Source organism: Lynx rufus, unplaced genomic scaffold (assembly GCF_022079265.1).
Source record: "Lynx rufus isolate CCGP_SWC_20201006 ecotype Redwood Valley unplaced genomic scaffold, mLynRuf1.p SCAF_12, whole genome shotgun sequence".
Classification (NCBI taxonomy): Eukaryota; Metazoa; Chordata; class Mammalia; order Carnivora; family Felidae; genus Lynx; species Lynx rufus.
In genome coordinates, this window is record NW_025814826.1 from 49069864 (window position 1) to 49094280 (window position 24417).

General features: G+C 41.5%; 1 protein-coding gene across 2 annotated transcripts in view; it reads left to right on the top strand.

Moving 5' to 3' along the window:
• The first annotated feature begins 11591 nt into the window (after nt 1-11591).
• DEPTOR (DEP domain containing MTOR interacting protein) overlaps nt 11592-24417 on the top strand; it is a 135592-nt gene continuing 122766 nt past the window's right edge. For both annotated transcript variants that reach the window (XM_047074134.1, XM_047074135.1), the window contains exon 1: nt 11592-11887. In XM_047074134.1, coding sequence (XP_046930090.1) covers nt 11760-11887 — 128 coding nt within the window. In that variant the 5' untranslated portion in view covers nt 11592-11759. The remainder of the gene's footprint in view (nt 11888-24417) is intronic.

Genomic DNA, 24417 nt, shown 5'->3' on the forward strand with positions numbered 1-24417 from the left:
CAAGACTTTTCATGCTGGGTCCACCTTGCTCTTCCAGATTCTACACTCCCAAGTGCTTTTCGTATATACTATAGACTAACCTGTGAATGCCCCTGTGCTTCCTTACTTTCATGTTTCTGAGTGTTATGCATGTATTTTTTTTATTTTAGCCATAATTTAAAAATTAGGAGAGTTTCCATTAACACTGTGATTTTTCCTCTTTTTTTTGTTATTAAAATTTTTAAATTTATTTTTGAGAGACAGAGACAGAGCACAGGTGGGGGAGGGGTGGAGAGAGAGGGAGACACAGAATCCAAAGCAGGTTCCAGGCTCTGAGCTGTTAGCACAGAGCCCGACGCGGGGCTTGAACTCCTAGACCACAAGATCATGTCCTGAGCTGAAATCAGATGCTTAACCAAGTGAGCCACCCAGTCACCCCTCTTCTTCTTTTAAAAAATCAGTGTATCTGGAGACATGGGACTCATATTCAGTAATACTGAGCTGGCACACATGGCTTCTACCTAGTTTTCTCCAGACCTGTGCTAGGCCCTCTCAGTGTAAGAAGGAAGGAAGGAAGAAGGAAGAATTCATATTCTTCATTTCCAGGAAATTTTCTTATATGATTTCCTTGACAATATCCCCTCTCCATGCCTCCACATTTTCTGTTCTATATTTCTGAAACCTGTTAGTTGGATTTTCTCATATCTACATGATTTTCTAATATATACATGAAAACATCAGTATCAGAAATTTGACTTTAGAAAGATCTTTCAGGTAGCAGTTTGGGGGACTGTTCAGGAACCCAGTCTTAACCCAATGAGAGCAGGCAGAAAATTTAAATAGACAAGGTCAGAACTAATGGACCTGATTCTATGGCATCAGGAGAAATGGAAGGAGAAATAACAAATATTCAGAAAGTAGAATGGATGGACCTTCTTGACAATGTGGAGAGTGAGAAAGGGGGAGAAGCTGAGAAAGACTGTCAGAAGCGTGGCTTGGGTGATGGGGAAGGTGTTCGTTCCCTAAAAGGTGTGGATTATTTAAAGTAGGGGAGTATCACGATCAGATGTAGATTTTTAAAAGATCATTTACTAAAACTAAAGGGTGGGTGACAATTTGATGGGGGAACAGGATATTTACATAGTTGCAATGTATCTATCTAAAAATTGTTAATTACAAAAGAAAAAATAGTAACTTTTTAAAAACTTGGAGCGTGTTGGAGGAAGTCACTGAGATGATACGACCCTCATTTGACCCTCAAGCTGGATTGGAGCCTCCTCACCTCTCCCTTGTCCTTGGAATGTAAATGCCACCCTCCCCCCCCCCCCATCTCCACTATGGGAGCTGTTCTGAGAATGTAGCCTGGAGACAGTAAAGTGTTGAAACCATCTGGATGAGGGGTGCCTCAGGGGACTGGGTGGCTCAGTCCGTTAAGCGTCTGACTTCAAGCTCAGGTCCGGGTCATGATGTCATGATGTCGTGTTTGTGAGTTTGAGCCCCCACTCTGTGCTGACAGCTCAGAGCCTGGAGCCTGCTTCAGATTCTGTGTCTCCCCCTCTCTCTTCCCCTCCCCTGCTCGCACTCTGTCTCTCAAAAATGAATAAATGTCAAAAGAAGAAGAAGTAGAAGAAGAAGGAGAAAAGAAAGAAAAGAAACCATCTGGATGGTATATGTGACTGAACCCTGTTGAGGCCTCTGCAAAATAAACTTTTAAGGTTTTGGCATGCGGGGGGCAGATATTTCCTCCTCTTGCTGCTGCCCAAGGCAACCCTCATAACAAAGTTTCCTTCATTGGGGCGCCTGGGTGGCTCAGTCAGTTAAGCATCCAACTTCAGCTCAGGTCATGATCTCACAGTTTGTGAGTTCAAGCCCCGTGTCAGGCTCTGAGCTGACAGCTCAGGGCCTGGAGCCTGCTTCGGATTCTGTGTCTCCCTCTGCCCCTTCCCAGCTCACGCTCTGTCTGTCTGTCTCTCTCTCTCAAAAATAAACATTAAAATTAAAAAAAAAAAAAAAAGAAAGTTCCCTTCCTTATTAAAAGTGCCATCTACCAACCTGTGCCTCTTTCTCTGGTCTCTCCTTGCCCGCCATGTCAGGGGGCCAGTGTGCAAATCAACAGAACATATTACCTCAATTAAGTGATCAAGGCTAACATGACCAATACTGGGACGAGCATCTTGTATCTTCTGATACGATATACTGAATTAATCCTGTCAACAATGCATGACCCGAATATAAACACAGGGAAAACCTCAGGCAACTCAAGTTGAGGGACGTTCTGTAAACAAACTGGCTGATACATCAAAAACTGCAAGGTCATGAAGGACAAGAACCAAGGAACTCTTTCAGATTATAGGGAAGAGACATGATAATTAAATACAATGTGTAATCCTAGCTTAGATCCGGGACTAAGAAAAATTACTGCTATAAAATATATTGTTGAGGCAATTAATGAAATCTGACTATGGATTATGATTTCATTAATTATGGAAACTCATTATGGAATCCATAAATAGGGATTATGATTTCATTATTATATCCAAGAGGTTTTTTTTTAACTCTTTTTAAAAAAGTATTTATTTATTTTGAGAGAGAGGGAGTGGAGTAGGGGCAGAGAGAGTGGGAGAGAGAGAGAGAGAGAGAGAGAGAATCCCAAGCGGGCTGTGCACTGTCACTGGGGCTCTAAAGAACGAACCATGAGATCATGACCTGACCAAAAACCAAGAGTCAGACACTTAACCAACTGAGCCACCCAGGCACCCTGATGAGAGTTTTTTTTTTTTTAAGCAATGTTAAATTTCCTGCTTTTGATAATTATACTGTGGTTATATAACGGAATGTCCTTTTTCGCAGGAAATACACATAGAATACTTAGCAAAAGAGCATGATGTCTTACTCCCAAAAAGTTTAAAAAAGGATTTTCATTAGATAGGCAGAAAATGGAAAATGGAAACAGTGGGGTAAAATGTTACCAATGAGTCTGAGTAAAGTGGATAAAGGCTCAGGACAGCATCAAGCTCAGATACAAGAAGTGAGAGGTGGCTCTGGGGCGTGTATCGAGGTGATGGGTTAGCAAAGCTTCCTCGTGTCCAGCCGTGCTGAGCTGGCAGCAGCCCGGCCCATGGGCTGACGCAGTGTGGGAAATGGTCACAGAAGGGCAGGGAAATGCCCTGTGGCTGAGGAATTCCCGGAGTGGGGAGCCAGGCTACCAGAAGACAAAGTACCAGCAGAACTCCCTACTCAAGTACACTCTTATTCCTTCCATGCAAAACAGAGGGTGAAGAAATGGTGGACACAGATTCTCAAATACAAAACTGAAGAGAGACAAACCAGAGTCACCATGTATAAAAATAAATAAGTAAAATTTTAAAAAAAAGAATAAAAAAAGAATCACCATTTGTGTACGACCAACAACATAAAGAGATATAAAAAGTCATCAGGGAAGAGTTAAGACCAAAGGAAGCAGAGGTAATAGAACAAAATTCCCAAGACTTTATGATAAATATGGTTAATATTTTCAGAGGTGAGCGATAATTCATACATAGCAGGCAACCAGACATCGAAGATCTTTTCACTGTTTTCCAAATGTCATTCGGATTTTTAAGGATATATTTAGTCGCAGCTTCTCAAATTAGCTCCTTCACTCATGGAGTCAGAATTACTCCCGAAAAAGCTAAATAGAATCCCTGAAACTGTCACAGAAATTAAAATTAGCACCACAGAATTTAAAAAAAAAAATGCACCACACACCTGGGAATATGACAGAAATGAATGTGACCTTCAAAGACTTAAGGGTGCATGAATGGTTCTCTCATCTGCCCATTTAGCTCACTGGTCTGGCCCCTGCATCCGCTGTGCTGAATGAATGTAGTATCTTTCCTGAAGCAGATTAACAACACAGTCTCCGGTACACGGGATCCAAATTTAGATCTAATATATTTAACTTCATCTCTACCATCTTTTTTTTTCCTCTTTTCTCTCTCTACTTACTGAGTCTTTTTTGTTGCTTCTTATTTTCTTTCACTATCTTTCATTGAATTGATTTTGTTTGGTTTTTTTCCCCCTCCAGCCTTTAGAAGATATATCGTATCCTGCTTCCTCTGCTGCTGCTTTTCCTTTCCTTCTCTGATGCCTCCTGGGAGCATCGGACCCACTGGCTCTCTGCAAGGTCTTTACTCTCTCCGGGATGCCTCCTCCCATTTGGGGGTCTGTTTGCCTGGTGTGTTCTTCCCTTCTTTCTTTGCCTGGTTAACACCCGTTCGTTCTCTCACTGAGGGCTGCCTGGCAGAACTTTCTGAGATGCTGAAAATGTTCTACATTTGCACAATCCAATTTGGTAGCCACGAGCCACACGTGTGTGGCTTTTGAGTGCTTGAGATATGGATGATGCGAATGAGAAATGAAAATTAAAATTTCATTTGATTTTAGTTAATTTAAACATAAGTAGCCACATGTGGGCAGTGGGTATGGTATTGGATCACTTGCCTAGGTCAATAATTATGTCTCAGAAATCTTTCTCTGGCCTCCCTGATCAGGTGAAGTCTCTCTAATATATACACTCATGGCAGCAGGTGTGTCTGATTTCTAGATTTTAAGTAAGTTGCAATTTTACATTTATTTGTATGATTACTTAATGTCTCTCCCTCTCTCCCCAACCCCATCTTTTTTTTTTTTTTTTGGTCTCTAAGAGCCCATGTGAGTCATAAAGGTGGCTGGGTTTGAGAATAATTTTTGGGATACAATGGACAGTGGTAGCTACTTGATTAGACCTGAGGAGTAAGAAGAGGGGAAAGCATCGAGGATGAACTCTAGGTTCTTGTGTGTGCAACTGCGTTTCCTCTCATTTACAACATATTGCAGGAAGGGGCGGGACAAATTGGGCGGGGGGAGACACCAGCACTGGTTTTGATTTGTGGTGATTGAGATCATGTGAGAATATACAGGGAGGACATGCCTTGAAGTTGGATTTAGAACTTGGATCTTGAATAAAGGTCTGGCCAGGAGCTGAAAGATAAAACTTTTAAACATACGTACATATATGGTGATTATAAGAGTGCCTATAAATGAGATTACCCAGGGAGAGTGTGATGCAGGGAGGGGAAAGTTTTCCTTTCTTCTCTTCTAGGTTCTTTGGCTCGTCTAATAATTAAATCGATGCAAGACCGATTAACAGGAGAAAAACAAACTTAATTCATAGTTCAGCTCATAGAAATATGAGACTCACAGAAGTGACCAAAGCAGGCAGCTTTTTTTTTTTTTTTTTTTTTTTTTTTACCTTTTAGACAAGAAAACAGTAAATGTGTGAAGAATTGACATGACAAAGTTTGGGCTTGGGGTAGTAAATTAGTGAAGAAGTGATAAGCTTATTTATACAGCATTCTTGGCCCTGAACTCCCTATCTCTGGTGATTAGGGTGTCTCTCTACCTCCTGATACAGGAAGGGTACCTTTCACAAAGATTTATTTCCTGCTTTCCGGGAGACAAAGGAGGGTCAGAGTGTCCTTCTAGCACCATCTTAAGTTAACTTTAATTCAAAATAATCAGTATGCCAAAGTGACATATTTTAGGGCAGCCTCTCCTGAACCCCATCAGTGACTCACAACCAAAAACTGGGCTTAAAAAAAAAAAAAAAATGAAACCTCGCCATCTGAAGCGGAAGCCTTGAAAGAAATACCTTCTTGTGGGCCCCTGTCTGGCTCAGTCGGTAGATCTTGTGACTGTCAACCTCAGGTTCTCGAGTTCAAGCCCCATGTTGGGTAAGGAGCTTACTTAGAATAGATAGATAGATAGATAGACAGGTAAATAAATAAATAAATAAATAAATAAAACAAAACTTCCCTCAGGGTAATAATTTCATGGGATAGGAGAAATAGAATAAAGTATGTCTTAGAAACCATATTATCCTGTTTATACTTAAAATCACTTCAGGTAATGAATTTCTGATTTACACCAAGACTTGTGTAATTCTCTAGAAAATACAGTAGTTTAAATTTTAACTGCACGTCCTTTGTCAAGTAAACTTTAAAGGCTTTGCTTATAACACAATCTGGATTTTCCCCACTAGAGGGCGGTATTGTTCCACGTTTCACAGAGTGGCCGGCTGTGCCTTGTTCCCTACCTCAGAGAAGAGAAGGAATATCCATTAAAATATTTACTGAGGCAAGCACAGAACTGAGTATCCTATGTGTTTTCTCTCACACAATCTTTGCAAGAATGTAAGTCAGATCATAACACTCCTGTGTTCAAAATCTGCCAATGTTCTCGATATAAGCTTTCGGTGCACATATTAAAAAAAATCGATATAATGCCCTTATACTTGTGAGTATCAAGAAGAAAAAGAAAACAATCTATAACAAAATAATACTCATTTTAATATTTAAATGACTACAGAAGGTCTAGTGAGGTGGTCAGATGTTTACAACTGGTTATAATGAATAATTTTTTTATCTTATTTTATTTTTAATGTTTATGTATTTTGAGAGAGAGAGAGAGCGAGTGAGCAGGGGAGGTGCAGAGAGAGGGAGGGAGAGGGAGAATCCCAAGCAGGTTCTTCACTGTTAGCACATTGCCTGATGTGGATCTCGGACCCACGAATGGTGAGATCATGAGCTGAGCTGAAACCGAGAGTCAGACACTTAACCTACTGAGCCACCCACACATCCTGAGAGTGAAGAAATTTAGAATAACAGAAGGAAGGCAATAGTTTCCTGAATATTGCCATCACCTCTTTTTTATATTCGGTGTTTTAAAATTTGGCTAAATAATATATCTTTATAGAAACACACACAGAATCACCACACATGCAAGAGCTAACAGGTGCTGACTGAAAAAGGGATGCTGTATTCATAGTGTGTGTACCACACACGACAGGTGGAACAATTGTCTGTCATGATGAACCTTTCCTGGTAAAGTTCTGAGAAAAGTGCAATTTTTTCCCTCAATGTAGACAATAATTGCATTCCTGGACAAGTCATAATTATATTAAAATTGTGCAAAAAATATCTTGTGTTTCTATATAAAATTAAATTGGGTTCTAAGCTCAGAGATCAGCAAACAGGTTTTTCAGCTACGAGAATATCCCATAGAACCTAGGAAAGACATTCAGGGTTTATGACAATTCCTTAGAATGTGCTGTCCCAAGAAAATGAGAATATCTAGCATCCCTAAATATCTAGCATCTACTGCTCACTAAAAGTCAGTAGCAGTCCCAACAACATTACACACCACAATCCCCACCCAAATTTTCCAAAAAGCCCCCCTTGGAGTTAGTCCTTTTCCTATAGGAGACCCACTATCATTTAGTGTCATTGTGAAATCAGTCACTAGGTGGCAGCATATGCCAAAGTATTAACTAGTTTTGATGCCCTTCCAGCAGTTGAGAACTCCTTGGGACCTAAGCAAGACTGGGACTGGAGGACAAGAGAACTTCACATTTATTTATGATGTTTGATTTCTATCACTACAAAAAAGACGAATCAAACACGACAAAAATACTAAAAATAGATGTGAATAATGACATGAAAATTTTATTTTTCCTCTATTTTTACATTTAGTTTTCCCTTCTTAAAGGGTCAGTCAGCAGAAATATCTAGACAGGATATTACTAAACCATCAGTTTGCTTCCATTCAGGCTAAGAGAACAAAATCTGGGGAACAGAAACTCCCATTAATGGTTAAAAGTAATGTAAGGCTTCTGATATCATGTCAAGTCGCAGGAAAGGAAACAACGCACCTGTCAGGGAGTACAAGAAGATACCACAGGGAAGGTGGAGCCTGAGTTAATCTTTAAGATCAAGTGGGAACAATACTGGTGTATACTAAAAGGCAACGAAACAGTACTCATAGCTAACATGTTATTAAGATTCAGAGTTGACAATATTCTTCCACGTTTTATTCAAGTTCATCCTCTCACATTGCTGCTTACCCTTAACCAGTGATGCTAAAAGTGTGGTCTGCCAACTGGGGACCGATACCTGCACCGAGAGACATTGAGACATACAGACACTGTGTGAAATGTTTATAACGACTGGCCAATTTTCTGTCTGTTGACCACGACAATCACAAAGTGGGGCTGTGTTTTTTTCCATTTTAAATGTTCATTTCTATTGCATTTTACCAAAATATCCATCTTCAATGGATTGAACACACATACGCGCGTGCATGCATCTACCTAAAGTTTGAGAAGCACCGTCTCCAGAGCACCGAAACAGCCAGAAGGCACGAAGCAGGTGAGCACGACAAGGCTGGAGGAGAAGGCTTACTACATTCAATAGCTCCCAACTGTAACAAGCGCGCTCATTGCATTTTATTTAGTCCTCCCAACAACCCAATGGGACCAGTAGTGTGATCTTGACTTTACAAAAGGGGGCCAAAACTAGGGATGATAATGAACCTGCCCCAATGGAGTCAGGAATCAAACCGAGGTCTGTTGGAATTTTCAGCCCTTTTCAGATCCTCACACTGGTTTAATCACCATGTCAGTGCCCATCTCTTGTCTAGCAATACCTAGAGATCGCAGTCTATTCTGGAACCAGTTGCTTTAGAGCTCACAGACTCAGCACTGGTGCTCACATGTCCTCAGGAGCAGGACCAATCTTTTCCTAAGTTAGGAAAAATGGTTTGTCGTCTAGCCCAATAGAGCACGGTATAGCCCATAAGTCAAAAGAAAGGTTGAAACAATGATAGCAAACCAGTTCCCACTTCCCGTAGACATGTACACACACACACACACACACAAACACACACACACACACACACACACACACACACACAGAAAACCCTTCTCATTGAGCAAAAGAAATAAATTCTGCTGTATCTCACTGGAGTGGTGTGAGGTATTTTCCTGACTTGAATTTTTTCCCCCTTATGTCAAGGTGTTTTTCTAATCATAAACTTTCATGATAAAAGGTTTTTATCATAATTTTTATCATAAATCATTAAACAATAAAGTATTTTACAAAAATATACTTCTTTTAATTTTTAATTTTTGGATAAAGAAAGTTGCCTGAATTTAAATGAAAACACAACTAGATTTATAGGAAGAAAAAACAAAAGACAATCACAATAGTGATACAATTTACAACACAGAGTCAGAGTTTTTGGATAAAACAGTGTTGAACACTCCATACTTAGAAATGTGTAATAATTTTTTCCATTTTGCACTTTCAAAAAGATTAAAAACATTATATAAAAACAGATTTAGGGAGGTCAGTTCTGCACTTCTCTTTTCTTCATTTTTTTTTTTAAGATTCATTTTACTTTTTGAGAGAGAGACAGCACACATGTGTGTGAGCCAGGGAGGACAGAAGGAGAGAGAGAAGAGAAAGAGAGAGAGAGAGAAGTTTAAACAGGCTCCACACTCAGAAAGGAGTCCAACATGGGGCTTGATCCCATAACACTAGGATCATGACTTGAGCAGAAATCAAGAGTTGGAAGGATGCTCAACCAACTGAGCCGCCCAGGAGCCCCACTTTTCTTCATTTTAAAGGCCCACTAAGAATTAAAAACAGTAATTAGAGATGACTTGAGAAAAAGTGTTTTGCCTTGTACCAAAAACTCCTCATGGAAAGTATCTGGTAAGAATATCTTCTCCTTCCTCTCTTTCCTCCTCCTCCTTCTTTTTCCTCTTATTATTAAAAGCAGTAAAGACATTAAAAAGAACAGCTATTGAACACACATCATGTACATGAAAACCTTACATAATGTTACTAATAAGGCACACAACATCCCCATAAGGTAAGAATTATTATTCTTGTTGGGAAATTGAGGCCCAGAGAAGTAACTAGTAACTAGCATAAAGTTGCAGAGTCAATAAATGACAGAATCAGTATAGAAACTGCATGTTCGAGTGTGAAGTCCATGCAAACTCTTGATATTCTATAATATAGGATTAAAACATGAGTGACAGCCAGCTGTTAAACTCATTAATTCTGTGACTACTGCTGATGTTAAGTTATTTTTATAGTTTATGCAAAATGAAGCTCTTAGAATCACATTCACTTAGAACTATGTCTTGCTTGGTCTACATTTTTGTCATGGTCTATTTAAAAAGTTAAGAAAATTAGATAATTTCTTTTGGTGAAAGAATTACCTAATACCTTGGTGTTGAATGCACAAGGTGGTGGGATAATTGTTCTTTTTCTGGAGTACGGCTCAGCATAACCTTGAGGATCTACAGACCCAGGGTTCAAGGGCTGCCTAACTGACTTTCCAGGTATGAAATTTAGGCAAATTACTTTACCTTTCTATGCTTAAGCTTTTCCACTTGTAAGTTGACGATAAGAATACCCAACTCTCAGGGGTCAATTAAATAATATAAACAAAGTGCTTAGCACCATGTAAAGCACAGAATAAATGTTCAGTGAATTGTGTAAGTTAGGTAATGAACTTGCAGAATATTGGAAAATGCTACAATTATCTTCTTTAAAAACAAACGACAAGAAAACAGAACAATAAAATATAATAAACCTGCAGGATTGTGAGTATAAATATTCTTGAATAGCAGAATTGGTATAAAATGTACAAAGAAGAGAATTTGTTATTCGACAGACCTCTCATTTTCATTTTTATTCTGCAAACTTACTACAAATCTTCAGTTGAAAGATTGTCTTTCCATACAGTAGTCACTAAAAAAAAAATTCACAGTAAGGGCGCAGAGACCTGTATATATGCAAAAATTGTAAAAAGTTGCAAAAACCGCCAACAAACAATATCCCTTTAGCACAATGACCACTACCATTAGCATTACTGTTTTCCTCCAGACCAGGCTCTGACCTTGCATGAGACTGAATAACAGGACATTTATTTGGTATTAGTCAAAGTTCCTTCCATCCTCCCTGTAGACAATGCCATCATATCCTCGTTTTAAGAAGCAATCTTTTAAGAACACAACTCTGAAGCTAGAGTGTCCTGGGTTTGATTCTTCTTGCATTTATTACCTGCTTGCCTTGGACAAGTTTCCCCATCTCTCTCAGCCTGCTTCCTGATACAAAATGAGGACAATACCCATTTTATGATTTGTTGCAAAAATTAAAGAATTTCTTCCTCTCTTTCCTCTGAGGCATCTTTAATGCAGTAGAGGTCAACAAGTGGTAGCCATAATTATTTTTTTTTTGTAAAGGAAGGAACTGAGGATTAAGCACATTTCGGTAGGAATTTATAGGCGTGGAGCTGGATCCTAGCTCTGCGATTCCCTGGCCAGCGTTCTTTAGTGATTACACCATAAGGTAAATAAGCTATCTTCGGTGAAGGGCATTGGGACGAGAAGAACGCCTAATTTCACCAACCCCTGCAGTGACGTGTATATCAGTATATCCTTCATTGTTCACTGTCGAGCTATTTCATTATTATTTTTACTCTGCCAATTTGGAGCACAGGCGGTATAATAAACATACCTTTACACTTGTTCGGTAACCTCCTAACCTTTCCCCAAGGTCCCAGGGCATGAGCTCTGTGGGTAACGAAAAATGAGGTCACCTATCTAACCTCCACCAGCACACACGACGCAGAACCGGCGCCCCGCCCAGATGTTTATATTTTCCTCCCTTGGCCCCGCCCCCCGACCACGCGGGGCTCCAGCCGCCGCCCCAAGCTGGAGTTCCTGGAGCGGACTTGCCCAGCGCCTCAACCTACCCACAGGGATTCCCTCTCTAGCCAATCGCATTTGAGCAACGGGACTGCCCCTGACAAAGATGGCGGGGGAGGCCTCCGTGAGGGCAGGCTGATTTAACACCCAAACCCACGGCGTCTAGGGAAGACAGTGGTAGTAGCGGCCCGGCCCGACCATGGAGGAGGGCAGCAGCGGTAGCGGTGGCAGCGGTGGCAGCGACAGCAGCACCGGTGGGAGTGGTGGAGCGCAGCAAAGGGAGCTGGAGCGCATGGCTGAGGTCCTGGTCACTGGGGAGCAGCTACGGTAAGGCGTGGGGCAGTGCCGGTGGGCGCGCGGTGGCACTGCCAGCCTGTGTCCGCAGCAGTCCCGCGCTCACACGCTTGTGCCTCGTGCCTGGGAACTCGCGCTGGGCTCCCAGACCGCTGCGGGCGCGTGGGCGGTCGGCATTGCGTCCTTGCTTAGCTGCTGCTGCAGCCGGGCGTCCGGCGACGCGGGACTGGCGCGAGGCTCCCCAGGCGGACGCATGGGAGCCGGTGGTGCGCTCTGCGCCCCGGCCCCGCAGCTGCAGCCCTGCGCTCGGCAGACGCGCAGGCACCCGCCGCGGGCTCCCTCTTCCTGGGCACCTGGGCACTACCAAGGCCTGCTGGCTGCCAGCCGACCCCTAGTCTATCCAGTGAGCGAGGGGTGGGCGGCCCCAAGCCGTTTGCAGCCCCAGACTCTTTAAGATGAAAGGGCCAACCCAGTGATCGCCTTCACTTGAGGTTTTCCTTTTTGCTGGCAAGTCCTGCTTCACTCTGCTGACCCTCCGCGTTTTCATCTGTAAAATGAGGCCGAACACCGGATCCCCCTTGAAGGGGTCTTGTGGGGGCTAAACCCCAGTTTCTGAAAAACTACCTATCACTAAATTGGCACATCCTTATCAATCGTCATTCGGGTCCGCAAGGGGGCGTGGAGGCACCTTGCTCCGATGCCCTGCTGCTGTGCCAACTCCCCTAGCGCGCACATTTTGGAGAACAGAGTCCACCGGCCCTAGGCTGCTGCAAGAATTAGGAATTGACGGGTCTCATCGCGCCGAGGACAGGCAGTGAACCCCAGATCTCCCCCTTAACATTCGCATCCCATCCAGGTCCTTGGATTCATGTTTGAGTAATGTACTTACACGGTCTGATCGGTTCCGCAGTTGCCCGTGGTGTGGTCATAAATCAGTTTGCCAGGGGAAAAAAAAAAACCTGGCTCTGAAACGTTATGGCCACAACTTGCGTGCCTGCCCCTGGCCCAGCTGGAATGAGGCGCTCACCTCTTCCTTCTAATGCTTGGCCTGAATCTCTAGGCTCATTTTGGTTTGAAAAAGCTGTGTTTCAGGACCTGAAGGAGAGAGATTCTTGCAAAGATCCCTGAAGGTTTTTAGTAACCACCCTGCTTGCAGCCTTAGATTGAGGAAGTAAAATTTTGGAAGTCAGTTTGAGTTTAACGTTACAAAAGGCAAACTGCACATTTCTGTCCCTTGATGATTTTTTAATATGTAGTCAAAATTCAAGGGAATAAAAGCTTGTTTTTCCTTCATCAAGAGCATTTTCTAATTGAAAAAATTAAAGCTTTTCAGATTCAATCTGAAACACTTGCTTTTGAATAATTTGCTCCTCATTATTATATCACCTTTTTAAAAGTCCTCAATTTCATTTCTTTTTAAATAATAAATTGCAGGGTGCCTCTCTTTGTCCAGGAAGCACTGTCTCCTTCAGGATGCAGCTTAAATGCCCCTTCCCTGGGGTCTCCAGAGCAGTTGTTACTCCCCTCTTCCTAACACCCCTCTGCACCGCAACAGGTTTGAGAGCCATGCTTAGCCTGTTGGAAAAAAGATAGAAGGCACTGTCTCCCGGCGCCTGGGTCAGTGGGTTAAGTGTGGGAGTTCTGCTTAGTTCATGATCTTGAGGTTCTTGAGTTCAGCATAGAGTCCGCCTACTTCAGATCCTGTATCTCCCTCTGTCTCTACCCCTCCCCCACTCGCACTCTCTGTCTCTCTTTCTCTCAAAATGAATAAACATTTAAAAAAAAAAAAAAAGACCGTCTTTCACTCTCACTCTGGAGGTGAGCCTGGGTTTGAATTTCTGCTCAGCTACTTTGTAGCCAATAACTACCCTGAAGTTTTGAGGCTGACATTTAGAGTGAATCTTGAGTTTGCCATTTACTAGTGGGAGATCTTGAACCAGTTACTTAACTAAGAATGGTGGGTAATAATGGAGCCTACCTTATAGAGTGTTGTGAGGGTTAGATGAGTTAGTGCTTAGAACACTGCCTGGTACATAGTAAGCACCATGTCAGCATGGACTATGGTAGCTCTGTGACCTTGGACAAGTTAATTCACTTCTTTTTTTTTTTTAATTTTAATTTTTTGTTTTTATTTTATTTTTAAGAGAGAGAGAGAAAGAGACAGTGAGAGGGGCAGAGAGAGAGATGGAGACAGAATCTGAAGCAGGTTCCAGGCTCTGAGCTGTCAGCGCAGAGCCTGACATGGACCTTGAACTCACAGACCGCGAGATCATGACCTGAGCCGAAGTCGGACGCCCAACCGACTGAGCCACCCAGGCGCCCCAGTTCACTTCCCTTGAGCCTCTGTTTCCTCATCTATTAAGTGGAAATGAAGAGAAGCACTTAATGGGTTGTTGGGAGAATTTGCCCCTGAGCTTGTGTTAATGAGCATTCAACAAATGGCTGCTGGAATTAATCTGTATTGTTGGTCTCTGTGCATCACCAGAGTCACCACGTAAGACTTGGAGCCAAGCAAGATCTGGCAGGAAGGGTTGGGTGGTGGTTAAGGACACAGCGTATAGAATCAGGCTGCCTTGATTCTTATTCTGCCTCCACCATCTAATAGTTTTGTGACTTTGGGGTCAGTTCACTCTCTGGGCCTGTTTCCACATCTCTTACAAGAATTTTGTGAGGTTTAAATGAGATGCCACATGTGAAAGGCTTTGAAAATGTTCACTATTTAATTTTACTTTGGAAAAGCGTAATCACTGCTTTTTAGAAGTCTCAACCATGTTAGTACTGTGTCTAGCACGTAGTAATTACTCAATAAGTGTTAGAATGACCAGTGCATATGACTATTCTACTGTAAGTACAGATGATATATTCAGAATTTAGGGATTTTTTTTTTAAGTTTATTTCTTTTGGGCATGCCTGGGTGGCCCAGTTGGTGAAGCATTTGACTCTTGGTTTTGGCTCAGGTCATATTCTCATGGCTTCATGGGTTGGAGCCCTGCATCCAGCCCTGAGGCTCTGAGCTGACAGTGTGGAGCTTGCTTGGGATTCCTTCTCTTTCTGCTCCTCCCCTACTCACGCCGTCTCTGTCTTTCTCAAAATAAATAAATAAACTTAAAAAAAAAAAGTTTATTTATTTTGAGAGAGAGAGAGAGAGAGAGATAGTGCTGGGGGGGGGGCGCAGAGTGAGTGGGGGAGGGGCAGAGAGAAAGAGAGAATCCCAGGCAGGCTCCACACCATCAGCGCAGAGCCCCATGCGGAGCTTGAACTCTGGAACCACGAGGTCATGACCTGACCGGAAGTCAGATGCTTAACCAACTGAGTCACCCTGGTGCCCCCAGAATTTAGGGATTTAAGTATGCCCTGGCTTCTTCATTACTGGAGGGACCTCTCATGAAGGGGTGGGAATGCCATCCTTGCTGTCACTGTCACAACATGTTCATGCATCCCTAGCTGCCTTTTCACAGTCTGATTGTGGGGACTTTACGATGTGCAGGCTTCCTGCCTCTAACTGCTTCACAGACACGCAACTCCCTTTTGCCTTCTCTTGCTTTTCCACTGCTTTTTTGGCCATCAGCAATAAGGCAGTAAGGAAAGCGGACACCAAGGATTGGGATTTGAGATAAAAAACTCGGGTTCCAGGCCCAGCTCTATGCATCTTACTTATTTAATATTTACGAAATATTATAATATTTAATGTTTATTAGACACATATGTATGTATATATTTAAACTTCTATTCCCTTGGTCAAGTCAGCCGCTCTGGGCCTCTGTGCTCTTACCTGCAGAATGGGAACAATAATACCCTTCCACATAAGATTTGTGTTGGTGGATCAAATGGGCTACAATATGGGAGGGAACTTTGTAAAATAAACCATAAACCAAGATTAGTTATCATTGTTATGATTATTATAAGCTCCAGATGTGAAATTGAGGGCTGACTCCTCAATCCTGACACTTTGAAAGGCAGTTGGTTGCATAAGGACCTGAAATGAATTAAAACTTCCTTTTCCAGCCTGACTGCGGTGTCCTTTCCCTATTGTCTTCATTCTTTCCCTTTTCATAAAAGATTTACTTCTGTGTTCAATGTACTTTTATGGTTTTGCATCTTTTTTTTTTTTAAACATTTATTTATTTTTGAGACAGAGAGAGGCAGAGCATGAATGGGGGAGGGTCAGAGAGAGAGGGAGACACAGAATCTGAAACAGGCTCCAGGCTCTGAGCTGTCAGCACAGAGCCTGACGCGGGGCTCGAACTCACGGACCACGAGATCATGACCTGAGCTGAAGTCGGCCGCTTACCCGACTGAGCCACCCAGGCGCCCCTGGTTTTGCATCTTAAAAATGCATTCAGATACCGCTTCATGCCAACAGGATGGCTGTAGTGAAATAGTAACAAGTGTTGGCAAAGACACGGAGAAATTGGAACCTTGAAACACTGCTGGTGGACAAGTAAGATGATACAGCCACTTTGGAAAACAGTCTGGCGTTTCCTCAAAGATAAAACATGGAGTTAACATATGACCCAGCAATTTTACTCCTAGGCATATATTCAAAAGAAATGAAAACATATGTTCACATAAAAATTTATACACAACTGTTCACAGCAGCATTATTCACAGTCGCTGAAAACAACAACTCAAGTGCCCATCCACCGACGGATGGAGTAACAGTGTATGGTGTATCCATGCAATGGAATGTTATTCGGCATAAGAAGGAATAAAGTACTGATACATGTTACAGCATGGATAAACTTTGAAAATATGCTGAGTGAAGGCAGACACAAAAGGCCACATATTGTATGACTCCTTTTATATGAAATGTCCACAAGAGGCAAATCTATGGAGGTAGAAGGTGGTTGCCAGCAGCAGTGGCGAGGGAGAACGGAAGATGAGTGCTGAGGGTTCTAGAGTTTCTTTTGGGGAGGAGGAAAATGTTCTACACTTGATGGTGGTTATGATTTCATACCTCTGGGGATATACTTAAGACGATCTCATTATATACATTAAATGGATGAACTATGTGGTGTGTCACTTATATCTCAATAAAACGATTACAAAATAGATTTGGATGAAAATTTTTATCAAAGAATGATAAAAGGCAAAATATTAGATGTATTTACATAAACTTTTGCTTTTCTGATTGACCAAAGAATGTAGTGATATTTATCACTAACTCAATAACACATTATTACCACACCAGATAGAACTGATATTTTACATATATATTTTTATAGTATTTTTCTTGATACAAAACAGAAAAGGTGCCATAGTCAAGAAAATCTTAGAACATTCCTAACTTGAAGATAATTAACCATATATAAGTCATTCATGAGTAAGGTTTCATATTATGAATTTTCAAATCATTTGTTATTTTTATGTGTTCTATTTATGTCTTTTGTCTTGAAATTTGTCCGTGCAGTCATAACTGTGACACTAATTAAGACATCCAAAATACACCTCATGTTTCTTCTCTAGGATAATCGCAGAGATACTTAACAAGAAAGTAGTTTGTGATAGAGCGTTTAAATAAAGAATCCCCAATAATATTACTGTCCTCTTTGTGGTAATGGTAGGTGTGGTAATAATAACAATAATACTCATTTATATGCCATTTATTACCTACCAAGGAGATGGAGAGATATCTACATATCTGTAGACATTTATATGCCATATATATATATATATATATATGTATGTATGTATATATATGTGCCTTTAATCTTTATAGCAGCTCTATGTAGAAGATATGCATCACCCACATTTTACAAATTTGAAAACTAAGAAACCAAACATTTAAACCAACTGGCTATAGGTTATCCAGCCATAAAGTGGGAGAACTGAAAGTACCTGTTCTTAGGCAGGATGCTAGACTACAATTTAATGATGTCCTCAACTAGTAATTTAGAGGGTTGCAAAGTGTAATGATGAGACAAATGTAAAACGGAATCATGTGTATAAGACTTGTCACATTCTAGCATGACTACTTTTTGCAAACACATAAGCAGACAAATGATTTCTTTTCCATTCTGTTGGGAAAAATTCAATGTATTTCTAGAAGTGTTTATGTTTTCACAAGATAGAGTGGTCACTTCCTCTACTATTGAACCGGGTCTTCCTTGCCATGTGGTTTTGAAAACTTAATTAGAACTCCATTCTGAATCTGTAATCATTTTAACGGGAAGATGAATTGCAGTTCACTACTTTGCCAGCTGTGAGGATGCAGGTGGGGTGGGGAGGAGAGTTAAGAAGGTGATGAGGAATGCTTAATTAAGAGAGAAAACGTTTCAAGCATTCCAGTTATGCTCCTCTACCTAGACTAAATATGCTAATTACAGCGATCTCATCCAATCACTAAATGCTGGTTCCCTACAAGCAATTTGCTAAGCAATGAATTTTAGCCAAATTGTAGGAAATTGTAGTTCTTTCAGATTGTTGGATGTATTTGCCTTTTTGCTATAACAGACTGTCTTTCCAGACTCTCACGGCCTTGCTATTTATTGCCTTTTTCAAAAAAACGCGTTCAATAAGTGTTGAACTGCTTCCTGAATTTGCTTGGCAAATGTTAATGCAGTGTGCAGGTATGAAGTAAAAATCAGCTCATCGAACAAAAATCAAGCTATAATAGGGGCGCCTGGGTGGCACAGTCGGTTAAGCGTCCGACTTCAGCCAGGTCACGATCTCGCGGTCCATGAGTTCGAGCCCGCGTCAGGCTCTGGGCTGATGGCTCGGAGCCTGGAGCCTGTTTCCGATTCTGTGTCTCCCTCTCTCTCTGCCCCTCCCCCGTTCATGCTCTGTCTCTCTCTGTCCCAAAAATAAATAAACGTTGAAAAAAAAAATTAAAAAAAAAAATCAAGCTATAATAAAGTAAACAAGAGGTGAGGAATTTAGAGCATGCCGAATAGAAAAAGGACAAAGAGTCCATTTCATTGCATTTGAACACAAAGAATTTTAAGGTTGGCCTGGAGATTTTCTTAGGGGGTAGCCCTACTGGAAGCCATTACTATGGAAGCTTAGCTCTAGCAGACACTGTAGATGAAGGGAATAGCCGGAAACTACCCCCCAGATGCTACTACTGAAGTCTAGAGATCCAAAAAGAAGGAGAACACTTGTTTTCTTGTATTCTTCAAAACAACAGAGATATCCTGGAGTCAGGAAATTATTGCCTGTTTGCATAAAAAAAAGGGGGAGGGGGTTGTAGGAAACAGAGTCACTGTATTTGGAATCAATGCAGAGAAGCCTAGTGTAGGGTGTTAAATTGCCTTTGAATCGGAGGCTCCTCCAACATACAGACCCTGTTCCTGTGAACCTCTTTTCCGCTTCACAAATGGGATGTGAGGGCAGGGAGCAGAACCCTGGTACATAGCAAACCCTTGGTAATGATTCGTTTCGTAACCTGGAGAGAGCACATGAAGGGACTTTGTCACTTGCAAAAAACATCATGCAAATAGAAGGCATTTAGTAAGTGCTCAATAAACGATTATGGAATTATTTTATATCTTTATGCACTTATTCATATGTAAACCTTTTTCTGAAATGACTGCTGTTAGCTGTGTTTGAGTAATATATTTGTGTTCCTCAAAAGCCAGTGCTGATATTTCAGTTATGGCTTCCGTCTTTTGGAATCAATAAACCTGAAAGTAAGTTAAATACATCTCCAAAGAAGTGAATGGAAGGGGAAGGAAGATCGTTCTCTCCTCTTATTTCCAGTATTCATTTGTATCAGGAATTCACTTCCCTTTAGTAAGTAGTGGCTCTTAAATGATTGGTTTCTAGGAGTTTAGTGATTAGGAAAAGACTGAGAAAAACGACGATCAGCCCTCTTTATACACAGTGGGTCATCGCACTTTTCTATCCCCCTCATTGTCTACTACAGACAAGTGGAGTCTAGATCCGAGATCCTTGTGCCAGTATTTATCAGCCTTAACCAAACTTGGAAGCTTATGTCAGTGATTCTTTTTGTGGATCATTATATACTTGAGGGACAATAGTGGAGACAGATTGGGGGCAGAGGACTTAGTAGGCCAGACGGCGTGCTTGCACACAGCTGTTCCTGGTGGCAATGCCAGCAGGGGCCATGGGAGCTATTTTTTCAGGGCTGGCTGCGATGGTTCCATCTTGGAAGAGTTCAGAGAGAACACTGACCTACCTACTCAGGTCTGCACAAAGAATCACTTTTTTTTTTTTTTTTTTTTTTTGGTGGCTTTTGGAATAATTTTAAAGGTGGATGGGAGAGATGAGATGAAACAAGAGAAAACACACCCAGCAGTGTGGGACAAGATGTTCTTTTGTATCTGTGGTTTTCAGATTAACAGCTGTTGCTCTGTTACTGGCAGTGGTGGTGGTTCGCTTACTCGTTTTAATGCTGACGACACAGTCTCCTGGGGATACTTGTATCTACCCACTTCTGATTCTGATATTTACCCGGAGATTACTTTTTTTTTAACAAATTAAAAAAATTTTTTTTTCAATTTTATTTTTGAGGGAGAGACAGCGCTAGTGGGGGAGGGGCAGAGAGTGAGGGAGACACAGAATCCAAAGCAGGCTCCAGGCTCTGAGCTGTCAGCACAGAGCCTGATTCGGGGCTCGAACCCATGAACTGTGAGATCGTGACCTGAGCCGAAGTTGGACGCTCAACCGACTGAGCCACCCATGAGCCCCCAGAGATCCCTTTCACTGAGAAAGCTGTGGCCCAGCACCCGCCTCCATGTTGGCCCGATTGGATCATCCAGCTCTGTGAGGTGGCAAAACCATTACTGCCACAGAGAACCGAGCCTGGAGCTTTGTGGGGAGATCAGGCAGGATTCAGAGGACCAGTCCCAGCACAGCAGCTACTCTCATCTTGCCTTAAAGAGTGAGAAACAAATGAGCATTCTGATGAGCACTCTCTCCTTACGAGGGAAAGTCTCGTTTCATGCTATCCTGTTTTCATTAGGGTTGGGTTAGTCACTGCATTTTATTATGTGTGAAGCTTGGCCATTTCTAACAAGCTGTGAAATTTTGAAAGGCTATTCTGTGAGTGGTGTCTTGACAGAAAAAGCGAGGGGGATTCGGAAGGGGACAGTGTAGAGATACAGAATTATGTGCCGTTCTTAAGGTGGTCTTAGGCTTACCCATCTGTGATACTTGTGGCAAGAAAGATGCCATTACCCTGCCTGCCTTGGGTCCCCTTGGGAAGAGGGGAGATCACAGCTGTTGTACTTTGGAGAAAGGTTCATTGAGTGTTCTGGAGATAAGCTCCACGTCCTCTGCAAAAGGATATTATCTTGTTCTTCATACGAGAATATATGAAGGTTCATATGTACGTGTTTTTTTTCACGTTAAAGAAGAGTTTAGCACATATTTCTTTTGTGTATCCTGAGTTAGTTTGCTATTTAAAATGCAATCCTCTTATAAGATTTGCACACTTATTTTCAGGCACATACATTGAATGCACTAAAGTGTGAATTACTTAGATTGTAGAAGTGCTGTTTTCCTTCCCGATTCCTTTTCTCTTCCCTAGGAGAAAAGAAGAATGGAGTAAACTTGGATCTTCTTTTCACCGAGTTGTTTTTAAAGTTCTACTTACCTTTTTACTTTCTAACTTTTCCATAAATGAAAGTGACTTTCTCAGAATATAGTCACTGAAAAAAGCAACGAGTTAGTCCTGTGATGATATAGGACTGTTTTACACTGAGGTGTAGAGAGCGCCTTATATTACATTTAGCTAAACTACAATAAGGTAGATAAAGCAAGACTTTACCAAAGCTCCCACTTATTGTACTATTTTTTTTTTTCTTGAGAACTGACTACAAAAAGCAGTTGAGGGGATGAGGTTTTAAGGCAGTATGATCTAATGCATAAGCATGATTCATTTTCCTTCACATTTATTAGAGTTGATTTTTAAAAAAAATTTTAATGTTTATTTTTGAGAGAGAGAAACAAAGAACAAGCAGGGAAGGGGCAGAGAGAGAGACACAGAATCCGAAGTGGGCTCCAGGCTCTAAGCTGACAGCACAGAGCCTGATGTGGGACTTGAACTTACAAACTGCGAGATCATGACCTGAGCCGAATCGGACGCTTAACCGACTGAGCCCCCAGGTGCCCCAGAACTGATTTTGTTAATGACTGGGTTGTAGAATCTGGCAGTCAAATGTAACAGTGGGTAGAACTGAAGCTATCGTGGGGGAGGATGCACAGACCTTGGCTGCCACAATAAAGGACACTTGTCCTGCTGCCATTCTTCTAAGAGCTAAAAGATATCACAAAAGTATTTTAAGAATATCCAAACATAAAGAACAAGACTCAACTAAAGCTTTTTCCTGCCAACTATTTATCATGAAAAGTTTCAAACATACAGGAAAGTTTAAAGAATTTTACACCTTATCTCCACCACTTTGATTCCACAATTCACATTTTACCACGCTTGCTTTATCACTTAACTGTCCTTCTGTCCGTCTTTCTGTCCAACCATCAATTCATCTTATTGTTCTTAGGCACTTTGGACTAAGTTTCAGACAATAATATACTTCCCCTAAAATCCTCAACATGCAGTTTACTAATATTCAGTATTTCCTGAACAAACGAAGACTGGATTTGGCTGCCATCAACTACCAGCAAACGTCTTGAGCTTGGATGATTTGGTACCATCTTAACTCACAGACTCACAAGATATTACAACAGAGCAAAGCTCTTCACTGGTGGTCTTGGGCTTACCCATCTGTGATACTGTGGCAAGGAGGATGCTTTTACCCTGCCTGCCTTGGGTCCCCTTGCGGGGAGAGGGGAGATCACAGCTGTTGTACTTTGGAGAAAGGTTCATTGAGTGTTGGGGAGATAAGCGCAATGTCTTCTGCAAAAAGTAATTTGGGCTCGATGAAAAATCAGTGAAAATTTTTTGAGTAGAGTACAATGTGATTAAGCCATAATTTTAGAAGAAATAAAGTTCAGAGAGGGAGCTTATACAGAGAAGAAGAAAGTGTCTACAGAAAAGCCACAAGAAAGACACAGCATAGGAGAGGTTAGGAGACATTGGTATGCATCTTGGACTCTGCTCCTTTCTACATAATTCCTCCCGAAAACCTCCCCATAATGGTGGTTACATGTTCTGTATCCAGATACTTCCTCCTTCATCTCCTACCCCTCACCACCCTCTGATTTGGAAGATATGCCTCTGGTGTTCAGGATTCCCTCAGTGATAGAGTAAAATAGAACTCTCAAGATACGATTGAAATGGCAAGTTTAGGTTCAAATTGCAAAGAATGATTTCTGTATCACTTGGATTTTGATGACTTTCCAAGGAACACCTCCATCCAGAGATAACCAAAGCTGTATAAAAGTCATCTCTTTGTTTAAGCAAAGCTGTTTTCGGGATAATTAAGAGGCAGCCTTTTGGAAAAGTTGCAAAGCATTTTGTACTTACATAGCTCAACTAAAAAATATCTTTCATGTCACATGTTCAGTACATTTTGTCAATTTTCCCCCTCCGTTCTCCATAAATTGGAAATGGGAGCTACCTTTGGTTATCAAGAAGGCAGGTGTTCTCACACTGGTAATATGGTTTAAGTTTGTATTTCAGGGCATGTTGTGTTGACTTTACAATAGTGACTTGGGCATTGATTTCATACTGCATCTTACCATAAAGATAACTAATAGGAATAAATCCAAATAAAAGTTGGTTTTATTCTCAGATAACGTAGCATGAATTTAGTCTTTTATTCTTCAAAATGGGTGGCACATGTACAAATGCAGCAAAACTTTTGTACTCAAGTATCGATAAGAAACTGTGATATTAAAATGCGACTTTTCTCTTTCGCCTGTGTTGACTACAAAAGAGAGCAGCTCCAGTTAAACCCATTGAGAAGCATCCGTGAAATCTAAGAAGCTGGGCCTGGAGCCAACACATTTGTCTACTTGCTTGCCACTTGCTGACTATGCACTAATGAGGGCGTGAAGCCAAGGAGGGCAGAGTCTGATTACTCAGGGCCTCATTATAATTTCTAATTACACCTTTCAAGGGAAGGTGTAGCGGTTAGGGCCAGGAATTCCTTACAAACCACCATTCCGATGCACCAGGGTTTGTTGAGCCATTTTGTTTATTATGGGACAGAACGATTTGATTGTTTCCATGGTTAATTAACCAGAGAGAATCTCTTCAATTGTCTTCCTGTTCGCTCCATTTTGGGTGTTTTGCTGCTAGATAATGTCATTTCCAAAAGGGGAACACAGAGAAGGAGAGGAAGTTGGTTTGGCTATTTGTCAGCAGTTCTGGGAGAATGTTTACTCAGGGAGGAGTTTGAAAACTGTGAGAATTTGGGGGCTTATCTGGACATTTTTGGTTCTTTTATGTATCTGTCCCATCTATAGTCTAAGGTTTCCTGACTGAAGCCAGGCCTCTGGAGGGTCCCTGGGAAGGTTTTTGGAGAGTGGGAGTGACCTCTTAAAGGTCTTCTCTCTCCCAGTTCTTGAGATTCGAAACATCTTTCACAACTTGTAACTGTTCCACGTCACCAGTGTTCCTCCGTTGAGCATATGGACAAATGTGTTCGCCTCTGCCAGAGAAAACTTCTAGTAGCCAAGAGTCAGTGTGTTCTTTA